At 40.5% G+C, this 12,197-nt stretch overlaps 1 protein-coding gene across 5 annotated transcripts in view; it reads right to left on the reverse strand.

Moving 5' to 3' along the window:
- cep152 (centrosomal protein 152) overlaps positions 1-12,197 on the reverse strand; it is a 306,980-nt gene that overhangs the window by 10,419 nt on the left and 284,364 nt on the right. For 4 of the 5 annotated variants that reach the window (XR_010020130.1, XM_063065688.1, XM_063065687.1 and 1 more), the window contains 2 exons: positions 9,442-9,541; positions 7,338-7,441 (listed from right to left, as the gene is read on the reverse strand). The exons of the other annotated variant lie outside the window; for it this stretch is intronic. Coding sequence is in view for 3 of the 4 variants with exons in the window: in XM_063065688.1 (XP_062921758.1) it covers positions 7,338-7,441; positions 9,442-9,541 (204 nt within the window). In the remaining variant the exon portion in view is untranslated. The remainder of the gene's footprint in view (positions 1-7,337; positions 7,442-9,441; positions 9,542-12,197) is intronic. 5 annotated transcript variants of the gene reach the window in all.

Raw genomic sequence — 12,197 nt, forward strand, 5'->3', positions numbered from 1 at the left:
CACTGATCTGGGCTGACAATTACAGGTGGCACCTAATTAATTAGCATGTTTGTTTCGGCTTTTTTCTTAAAGATGTGCTGTGTACCTCCCGGCTACCGCTGGACCCCTGCGTTCTTCGCGGCAATGTATCGCTCAGCGGCCTGGAGGGTGGGGGGCCACTGCACCACCCCAACTTGCAATGACTCAGTCTAACACACCATCATCAGTGTGCTTGGCGCTGTCTTCCCGATTCCCATAAGTGATAGTACACTGTACATACATTATTTCTTCTTTATATAGGCTGCGTATTTTTACATGTTATTTGGTATGATTTGGCAGCTTCATAGTTTAAAGATTACTGGAGAGCGCTTGCACCATGTTCTTGCCAACAGCGCTTGCGTGAGATTTTCTGCCGACGGTGCTTGCAAGGGATTTTCGCTACGGAGATCTGTGCTGGCAATGATTGTGGAAAAGTATTTCTACCTTATATAGGCTGTGTATTTATCATATCATTCCTGCTTTTACTATATGTTACTGTTATTTTAGGTTTTATGTGTTATTTGGCATGATTTGGAACGCTCTCAAAACTTTCCCATATAAATAAAAGGTAATTGCTTCTTCGCTTTACGACATTTCGGCTTACGAACCGTTTCATAGGAACGCTCTACCTTCGGATGGCGGGGGAAACCTGTATAAGTGCCAGGAGGGAGATTGGTGGGAAGGGACGGGGGGACGAATGGACAAGGGAGATGCATAGGGAGTGATCCCTGCGGAAAGCAGAAAGGAGGGGGGAGGGAAAGATGTGCTTGGTGGTGGGATCCCATTGGAGGTGGCGGAAGTTACGGAGAATTATATGTTGTTCCTTGTGAGCGGAACAAGTCCTACGCATGCCCTTACACTTCCTCCCTCACCACCATTCAGGGCCCCAGATGGTCTTTCCAGGTGAGGCAACCTGTGAGTCGGCTGGGGTGATATACTGCGTGCGGTGCTCCTGGTGCGGCCTTCTATATGTTGGCGAGACCCGACGCAGGTTGGGAGACCGTTTCGCTGAACACCTACGCTCTGTCTGCCAGAGAAAGCAAGATCTCCCAGTGGCCACACATTTTAATTCCACATCCCATTCCCATTCTGACATGTCTATCCACGGCCTCCTCTACTGTCAAGATGAAGCCACACTCAGGTTGGAGGAACAACACGTTATATTCCGTCTGGATAGCCTCCAACCTGATGGCATGAATATTGACTTCTCTAACTTCCGTTAATGCCCCTCCTCCCCTTCACACCCCATCCCTTATTTATTTATTTAATATATTTTTAATTTTTCTCCCTTTTTTTTCTCTCTCTCTCTTTTTTCTCCCTCTGTCCCTCTCACTATAACTCCTTGCCTGCTCTCCACCCTCCGGGCTCCCCTCCCCCCTTCTATTTCTCCCCAGGCTTCCCATCCCATGACCCTCTCCCTTCTCCAGCCTTGTATCCCTTTTGCCAATCAACTTTCCAGCTCTTGGCTCCATCCCTCCCCCTTCTGTCTTCTCCTATCATTTTGGATCTCCACCTCCCCCTCCCACTTTCAAATCTCTTACTATCTCTTCTTTCAGTTAGTCCTGAAGGATCCCGACCTGAAACATCGACTGTACCTCTTCCTTTAGATGTTGCCTTGCCTGCTGCGTTCACCAGCATTTTTTGTGTGTTGCTTGAATTTCCAGCATCTGCAGATTTCCTCGTGTCTGCATTACTTAATATAATTCTTTTTTTTTTCTATATTTATTTATCACATATTTCATTGTACTGCTGTTGTAAAGTTAACAAATTTCACCGTATATGCCGGTGATATTAAATCTGATTCTGATTGGGAAGCATAAAGTAAAGGAAATCTTCGATCATAAAATTATAGAATTCACCCTGCAGTTTGAGAGATAAAGTCAGATGTATGAGTATTTCAGTGGAGTAAAGGGAATTACAGAGGCACGAGAGAGGATATGGTAAAGGTTGATTGGAAGACACAATGGAAGGGATGATGCCAGCGCAGAAATGGATTGACTTTCTGGGGACAATTTGGAAGGCGCAGAACAGATACATCACAAAGATGAAGAAGTATTCTAAAGGGATAATGGGGCAACTGTGATGGCATTAAAAGAAAACAAAGGGCATATAATATAGAGAAAAAAATAGTTGGAAATTAGAGGATTGAGAAGCTTTTAAAAACAAACAGAAGGTAACTAAAAAAGCAATAAGAACAGATGCAATATTAAGGTAGGCTAGTCAGTAATAAAAGGTTTTGTCAAATATATAGAATAAAAGGGAGGTGAGAGTGGATACTGCAGACATCCCACCCTGCAAAAACTCATTTCAGGGAGATAGCACCACCATTTCAGGGAGGTAGCACTCCCGCCTCCCCCAACCCCATATCCACCCCCCACCCCCCGGTTGACCTCCAAGGTAGTACTTTGTTTAGTGGTTTTGTCTAATCTGTAAACCAAGTTGGGTATATGCAAAAAATGTGACATTAAAATATGTACTTATATTATATTCTATTATCATGTTTATTCTATTACAACTTTAAGCAAGTCTACAGGGAGTTTGGCTTCATCATGTGGGACATCAATAGAGTAGCTCCTCAGCAGCTAGCCAGCTAGTTTAAATAACGTTAGCTATGCTAATGAACGAATGACACCTGTTAAACTCACCTCAACATGTTGTTTACATTTTAACCCACCATGGGCAATAGAAAAGTCACTGCTGCAATCAGTGCAGCGAGCAACACTGTCATTATTTTTGAGGTCGACTGTAAAGTCCGCCCACAGAGAAAACTGATAGGTCTACTTTGCACGAAGAGAGACCAATCAGGATGCTTGCTCTCGCTCTCCCTCTCAAAATAATCCATTTCCGGGATACTGTATATAATTTCTGGACATCAGGGAGCCGCTATTAATATGCAGGAGACTCCCAGAACTTCCGGGAGAGGTGGGATGTCTGATATTGGTCACGGTAAAATGACGCTAAAGAGGTACTAACGGGAGACAAAGAAAAGGCGGATGATCCAAAGTATTTTGCATCTGTCTTTACTGTGGAAGACACTAGAAGTGTGCCAGAAATTCCAGAGTGTGGGCAAGGGGTGACTGTAGTTACTATTACTAAGGAGAAAGTGTTTGGGAAGCTGAAACGTTTGAAGGTAGACAAGTCACCTGGACCAGACGAATTATACCCTAGGGTTCTGAAAGAGGTAGCTGAAGAGATTGTGGAGGCGTTCATAATGACCTTTCAAGAATCTCTAGATTCTTGAAAATTGCAAATATTATTCCACTCTTTATGAAAGGAGGAAGGCAGAAGAAAGGAAACTACAGGCCAGTTAGCCTGACTTCAGTAGTTGAGAAGATGCTGGAGTCCATTAGTATAGATAAGGTTTTGAGGTATTTTGAGGCACATGCTAAAATAGGACAAACTCAGCATAGCTTTATTAAAGGGAAATATTTCCTGACAAATTTGTTGCAAATATTTGAGGAAACAACAGGTGACTCAGTGAACGTTGTCTTCTTGGATTTTCAGAAAGCCTTTGACAGGGTGCCATACGAGGCTGCTTAACAAGATAAAAACCCATATTACAGGAAAGATAATGGCATGGACAGAGGATTGGCTGACTGGCAGGCTGCAAAGAGTGCAATAAAGGGGACTTTTAGGGTTGGCTGCCTAGTGGTGTTCCGCAGGGGTGGGTGCTGGGAAAGCTTCTTTTCACGTTAAATGCCAGTGACGGATGACAGAATTGATGGCTTTGAGACCAAGTTTGTGGGTGATACGAAGATTGGTGAAGGGGCAGGTAGTGTTAATAAAGTCTACAGAAGGACCTGGGTAGATTGGGAGAATGGGTAAAAAAGTTGCAGGTGGAATATAGTGCATGGTCACTCACTTTGGTAGAAAGAATAAAGGGGGAAGAACTCAAAACTCAAAGGTGCAAAGGGACTTGGGGGGGGGGGGGGTGCTTCTGCAGGACTCCCTAAAGGTTAACTTCAAGGTTGAGTTGGTGGTAGGAAAGGTAAATGCAATGTTAACATGCATTTTGACAGAACTTGGATATAAATGCAAAGATGAAATGCTCAGGCTTTAAAAGGCATTGGACAGACTGCACTTGTAGTATTGTGTGCAGTTTTAGCCCCTTATCTAAGAAAAGATGTGCTGGCATTAGAAAGGGTCCAGAGGAGGTTCACAACAGTGATTCCAGGAATGAAAGGGTTAACATACGAGGAATGGTTGATGGCTCTGAAGCCTATACTCACTGGAAGTTAGAAGAATGTGGTGGAATCCCATTGCAACCTAACAAAGGTTTGGATTAAGTGGATGAGGTCAGGTGAAGAATGTTTCCTATAGTGGGTGAGTTAAGGACCAAAGTGCACAGCCTCAGATTAGAACAAAGATGACGAGGAATTTCTTAAGCCTGAGGGTAGTGAATATTTGGAATTTATTGTCTCAGACAGCCGTGGAGGCCAGGTCAATGGGTACAATTAAAGTGAAGGTTGATAGGTTCTTGAATAGTCAAGGCATCAAAGATTATTTGGAGAAGGCAGGAGAATGAGATTGAGAGATAATAAACTAGCCATGATGGAGCAGACCTGATGGGCTGAATAGTGTAATTAAGTCCCCATGTCTTATGGTCTTATAGTCTTACGGTAGTACTCAGCATATCATTTCTTCTACCCACTTCCACTTTCTCTGGGGAGTGATCTCTACATGACTCCCTTGTGCACTCATCCCCAATTTGACTTCCCATTCCATTCTAACACGATCTCCTTGACTGCCACGATAAAGCCACACTCAGGTTGGAGGAGCAAAACTTTATCTCCATTTGGGTAGCCTCCAACCTGATAACACAAATGTCATTTTTTTTTACTTCCAATAATGTCATCCCCCTCCACCTTCTATCTTTTCCTATTCCCATTGTGGTTCCCCTCTCCTCCATTCTCTTCTCACCTCACCTGCTCATCCCCTTCCTCTGGTTCCTCATCATTGTTAAGTTCCTCCAGAACTTTGTGTGTTGATTAAGATTTCCAGCATCTGCAGAATCTCATGTACACAATAAGCTAAATCTGTTACTTAATACAAGAGAGCTAAATTCGCTTTATAAAGCATTTCACTATGTTGAAAAATCTTCAAGAATACCACACTGAAATGTTGTTGTACTGTAATATTTTACCAGAACCCAAATTGTTCTGGTGCTCCCACTACAATATTCTAATTTGAGCAAACTGACGAAGAGTGTCGCAACTGGTAAAATGCCTGGCCAGACTACAAATTCAAGCTTGGATATGGAGTTGAACTTGGATGTGCAACTCTGTATGAAAGTGCTTCCAATGCATGTAAATTTAAATACTAAAATAGTTTGGAAAAATTAAAGCAGTTTACTCGTAAATTCTCTTCAATAAGTTAATATTGTTCTAATTTACCTTCACTACAAAATATCAGGAAGGAAACATAAGGATTCCAAAAGGTATTTGGTAAATTGGTAAATTGCATTTAAATGCTTTGATCACTCACACAGAAGTATTATTCTTCCAAAAATGTTAATACTCTGAACTACCATTATGGTCAACCTTTGAAGTAAACTCTGTACTTCAGAATTTGTTGCATATTTTCCACTTACACCATCACCTATACAGAAATTTTAATAATTCATTTGCTTCCCATTGGTCAGCAACAATTTTATCATTCTATTATACAATAGACAGAGTGACCAAGACAAACTTATGTTTTTTTGTTTACTACCCACCTATCCCCTTACAGTGGCATGCAAAAGTCTGGGCACCCCTGGTCAAAACTTCTGTTACTGTGAACAGCTAAGCAAGTAAAAGATGACCTGATTTCCAAAAGGCATAAAGTTAAAGATGACACATTTCTTTAATACTTTAAGCAAGATTACTTTTTTATTTCCATCTTTTACAGTTTCAAAATAACAAAAAAAGGAAAAGGGCCCAAAGCAAAAGTTTGAGCACCCTGCATGGTCTTTCAATTCTTGTTTGGGGGATTTTCGCCCATTCTTCCTTGCAAAAGGCTTCTAGTTCTGTGAGATTCTTGGGCTGTCTTGCATGCACTGTTCTTTTGAGGTCTATCCACAGATTTTCGATGATGTTTAGATCGGGGGACTCTGAGAGCCATGGCAAAACCTTCAGCTTGAGGTAGTCCATTGTGGATTTTGAGGTGTGCTTAGGATCTTTATCCTGTTGTTGAAGCGATCCTCTTTTCATCTTCAGCTTTTTTACAGACGGTGTAATATTTGCTTCCAGAATTTGCTGGTATTTAATTGAATTCATTCTTCCCTCTACCAGTGAAATGTTCCCTGTGCCACTGACTGCAACACAAGTCCAAAGCATGATCGATCCACCGCCGCGCTTAACAGTTGGACAGGTGTACTTTTCATAAAATTCTGCACCCTTTTTTCTCCAAACATACTCATTGCGACCAAAAAATTCTATTTTAACTTCATCAGTCCACAGGACTTGCTTCCAACACGTGTCAGGCTTGTTTAGATGTTCCTTTGCAAACTTCTGACGCTGAATATTGTCGCAGGAAAGGTTTTCTTCTGATAACTCTTCCATGAAGTTCGTATTTGTGCAGGTGTCACTGCACAGTAGAACAGTGCAGCACCACTCTAGAGTCTGCTAAATCTTCCTGAAGATCTTTTACAGTCAAACGGGGGTTTTGATTTTCCTTTCTAGCAATCCTACAAGCAGTTCTCTCAACTTGACCTCCACCATTACTGTTAACTGCCATTTCTTAATTACATTACGAACTGAGGAAACGGCTACCTGAAAACGTTTTGCTATCTTCTTATAGCCTTTTCCTGCTTTGTGGGCATCATTTAATTTAATTTTCAGAGTGCTAGGCAGCTGCTTAGAGGAGCCCATGGGATAAGGTTTGAGGAGTCAGGGTATATATAAAGCTTTGAAATTTGCATCACCTGGCCTTTCTTAACTATGACTGTGAACAAGCCATAGCCCTAACAAGCTAATTAAGGTCTGAGATCTTGGTAAAAGCTATCTGAGAGCTCAAATCTCTTGGGGTGCCTAAACTTTTGCATGGTGCTTCTTTCCTTTTTTCCCACTCTAAAATTGAACAAAACAAAAATAATACACTAATCTTGCTTAAAATGTTGAAAAAAATGTTTCATCTTTAACTTCATGACTTTTGGAAACCAGTTCATCTTCTACTCACTTAACTAATCACAGCAACAGAAATTTTGACCGGGGTGCCCAAACTTCTGCATGCCACTGTAACTGATTTCACATATAACCCGCCAGCTTGTACTCCTTCCCCTTTTGCCACCATCTTATTCCGGCTTTTTACAGTATGGTAATTAAATTGGAGTCAGATACCTCTAATTTTGTTCACAGCCGTCAGATATTGATGGCGAATTTCTTCTAATCCTTTTGTAGAGATCAACTTAGATGAAATTTTAGAACTGCATTGCTGCTGTAAACTGAAATTAAGCCAAAAAAGTTAATTCCCTGCTTAATTAAAATTATACAAAACAAAAAAGCAAGAAAAGTATATCAATGATGACCAAGTAATATTTAATCTCCTCCCTAGGTAAAAGACTATGTGCTCTTACCCTGCCTATACCCCTCATTATCTTATATACAGGTAATCGCTCAATCGCTTACCTTCTGGGGAATGAAGTTCTCGTCTGTGTAACCTCTCCTTGTACCCCAGGCAACACCCTGGTAAATCTTTTCTGCAAGCTTTCTAGTTTAATAGGAGTGGTTAGCATCATGCTATTATAGCGCCAGTGACCATGGTTCAACCACTGTTGTAAGGAGTTTGTATGTTCTCCTCAACTCTCATGACTGCACGAGTTTCCTTTGAGTGCTCTAGTTTCCTTATACAATCCAGACATACTGGTTAGTAGGTTAATTGGTCACATGGATGTAATTGGGTGGTGTAGGCTTGTAGGGCTGGAGAGGCCAGTTATCATATCTCTAATAAATAAAAGCATCTGTCATATAATTATACTCCATTGAGGCCTCAACTTTAAGAATGAAAACTAAAAGCTGACTGAAAAATATCTGGAGATTATCTTCAGCATGCAAATTATAGTGATTGCACAAAACAATTTCATTTTTGCACAAGAATAATCTCTTATGATTGTAAAACAATTGGAATTGCATGTCAGAGTTCCCTTTCAGATGCACAGCTGGACCTTGTCTGTAACTCACATGACTGCAAATTTAATTCATGTTGGACAGAGTGGCAGATGAAATAACATCTTCTTCATCAAAGCATTGGGAAGGAGTGTACACACCATGTTGCTTATTTCAACTGTGTTGCATTGCAGTGATCCGGAAAGTGGAAACATAGGTTCAAATGTTATCATATAACATAAAGGACAAGTATTAAAATATGCAATTTATCATACTTCGAAAAACCATCAGGACAAGACGAGAGACGTCTTATGTTTATTGGAAGCTTCAGATATATATTATCATTACCTCCTGAGTTATAGGAAAGGTTGAATATGTTAGGAATTTATTCCCTGGAGCAGAGCAGAATGAGAGGAGATAGGATTGAGGTATACACAGATATGACAAGGTATATATAGTTTAAATGCAAGTAGGCTTTTGTTTTTACAGTGGTTGTAGGTTAAATGTTTAAGAAGAACTTCACTTGCTCAGAAGGTGGATCAAGCATGGAACTAGTTGCCAGCGCAAGTGGGCGATGCAGGTTCAAATGCAATATCTAAGAGATGGGATGGCTACGGAAGATATGGTTCTGGTGCGTGTTGATGGGTCTAGGCAGAACATTTTGGCACAGACTGGATGGGCCAAAAGGACTTTCTGTGCTGTAGTGCTATATGACCCTATCAGTTCCTATTCAAGATCTCTGTATCAGGAAAGTAAGAGGAAACATGTTCATCACTCTATGCATACCTAAAAATTATTTTCTGTCTCAGTATGGAGAGCAAAAAATGCTAGGAATATATGTTAGGAAATCAGTACTGATAATACACACAATCCTACAGTTTATCAACAAAGGATAAACAATCATTATATATCCTAGCTCTAATTCTAATCTAGCTTCTCTAAGTTATTTTAAGTCTATTGATTATCTGTTGACTTGCATTGGGTAAAACAAATTTATTATTCTGCACAAAGACATTAAAAAATCTTTGATCCAGCCCAAATTCTTGCACACTCTGCTTCCCCCTTCAACCCTGCAACACAAGTGCTTTGGCCAATTAAAGCCATGTCATTTTGAACAAGGAAATTAAGTAGTAAATTCTGCAAAGCAAAATCTGCAATAATACATAAAAAGGATGGAATATTTTTGAGAGAAAAGTAGTATGACGTCACAATGTCAAAATTGAGTGAAGACGGGTATATACTTGATCGTAACTGATTTTATCATAAAACAAACCTATAAAATAATAAAACTCTCACTAATGTTCTCTAGGACAGATAATGCATTTGATTACAAACATACCAAGTATTTGTTTTATTGATGATGGACTTGTTTTCTTTCAGTCTTTTCAGAAGTTCATCCTTTTCATTTTGCATGAGCTTTATTGTTCTTTCATGCTCTTCTGTGAAATATGTAAAATTTATTATTCTGTAAAATTTCAGAATTAATTTTTGATCAATAGAGATACTATTAAAATTATTAATTTTGATTTATTTTGTGGATACTCTTTCTGAATTAATGTCTGCAAAATATATTAAAATTAATAACTCAAGTGAAAAGTCTACTAAAACTTACTTTCCAAAATGTAGAACTCCAGATTTGTTTGGTCAAAGCTACAGGAGCTAATACACATTTCTGTAATTTTCTTACTATGCAAACAATGGCTTTGTCACTTGTTAAGAATCGAGACAAGGTCCCACGTGGAATGTTGGCCGAGAAGGTTCAGTCGCCTAGCATACAGGATGAGGTTTTAAATTGGATTAAAAATTGGCTTCAAGGAAAAAGCAAGAGAGTGAAAATTGATGGTTGCCCCTTTGACTGGAGGCCTGTGACTAGTACTGTGTCCATTACGTTATCAATCTGGATGATAATGTAGTAAATTGGATCAGCAAATTTGAAGATAACATCAAAACGACAGTGAAAGACTATGAAAGCTTGTAGTGGGATTGGGACCAGCTGGAAAATTGGGCTGAAAAATGGCAGATGGAATATAATAGAGACAAGTGTGAAGTGTTGCACTTTGGGAGAAAACTAAATCAGGCTAGACATTACACAGTGGGGCACTGAGCAGTGCGGTAGTACATGGATCTGGGAATGAAGTTTCATCATTCCCTCAAAGTGAGCATCATATAGCGTAGTGGCTAGTGCAACAATACTGCAGCTCAGGGCATCGGAAGTTCACTTCCAGCTTCCTCTGTAAGAAAGTTTGTATTTCTTTCTGTGAGCAGATGAGATTTCTCCAGGTACTTTAGCTTTCTGCACAGTCCAAAGATGTACCGGTTAGGAAGTTGATTGGTTATTGTAAATTGTCCTGCAATTTGTAGATGGGTCATATTCTGCATGGAGGTCGGTCACCAGTGGTGTGCCTCAGGGATCTGTTCTGGGACCCTTACTCTTCGTGATTTTTTTAAATGACCTGGATGAGGAAGCGGAGGGAGGGGTGAGTAAGTTTGCTGATGACACAAAGGTTGGAGGTGTTGTGGATAGTGTGGAGGGCTGTCAGAGATTACAGCAGAACATTGATAGGATGCAAAACTGGGCTGAGAAGTGGCAGATGGAGTTCAACCCAGATAAGTGTGAAGTGGTTCATTTTAGTAGGTCAAATATGATGGGAGAATATGGTACTAATGATAAGACACTTGGCAGTGTGGAGGATTAGAGGGATCTTGGGGTCCGGGTCCACAGGACGCTCAAAGCAGCTGCACAGGTTGGCTCTGTGGTTAAGAAAGCACACGGAGTATTGGCCTTCATTAATCGTGGATCTGAATTTAGGAACCGAGAGGTAATGTTGCAGCTATATAGGACCATGGTCAGACTCTACTTGGAGTACTGTGCTCAGTTCTGGTCGCCTCACTACAGGAAGGATGTGGAAGCCATAGAAAGGGTGCAGAGGAGATGTACAAGGATGTTGCCTGAATTGGGGAGCATGCCTTATGAAAACAGGTTGACTGAACTCAGCCTTTTCTCCTTGGAGAGACAGAGGATGAGAGGTGACCTGATAGAGGTGTATAAGATGATGAGAGGCATTGATCGTGTGGATAGTCAGAGGCTTTTTCCCAGGGCTGAAATGGTTGCCACAAGAGGAAACAGGTTTAAGATGCTGGGGAGTAGGTACAGAGGAGGTGTTGGGGTAAGTTTTTTATGCAGAGAGTGATGAATGCATGGAATGGGCTGCCAGCAACAGTGTGGAAGTGGCTATGATAGGCTCTTTTAAGAGACTTTTGGATAGGTACATGGAGCTTAGAAAAATAGAGGACTAGTAATTTCTAAGGTAGGGACATATTCGGCACAACTTTGTGGGCCGAAGAGCCTGTATTGTGCTGTAGGTTTTGTATGTTTCCATGTTTCTAATTAGGCTGGGGTTAAATTGGTAGGTTGCCGGGCGGCATGGCTTGTTGAGCCGGAATGGCTTGTTCCATGCTGTACCTTTTTTTAAATTAATTTTTTAAATGAGTTTCTACATTAGAACAAAAAAAACCACCAACAGAAAGGAGATTTATACGGTGCAAAACCAACATGTCTGGTGTACAATTTATAACAGTAAAGAAAAAAGCACCCAAAATAAAATCATATGAAGTTAGTTTCCTCCCCACCCTCCCACTATGCAACTCCAAGACAACCATTACGATATAAAGTTAATCAGAGCTTTTGTCACCACAGAGCTGTGAATATAAAAAAAATGTATTGCCTACTACCTAAACTATAATATATTTCACATCGTAAAAAAAACTGTAAAAGTTAACTAGAAAAGAAAGCTGGATGTAAGGGATTAAAGTACTGAAATAAAAAGGAAGATAAACCTTTAATCTGAAGAGGAGTTATGAAAATATTCAAGAAAAGGTCCCCACACCTTATGGTCCAAATTAAGAAGTGAATAATGAATCTTTTCAAGGTCTAAGCAGGACATAATGTCTCTAAGCCATTGAGCATGAGTGGGTGGGGCAACATCTCTCCATCTGAGAAGAACTAAACGTCTAGCCAAAAGAGAGGCAAAAGAAAATGTTCAACGTTTAGTCGGACTGAAACGCGTATCGACTTCACCCAAAATGCCAAAAAGA

Source organism: Mobula hypostoma, chromosome 13, assembly GCF_963921235.1.
Source record: "Mobula hypostoma chromosome 13, sMobHyp1.1, whole genome shotgun sequence".
NCBI classification, from domain to species: Eukaryota; Metazoa; Chordata; class Chondrichthyes; order Myliobatiformes; family Myliobatidae; genus Mobula; species Mobula hypostoma.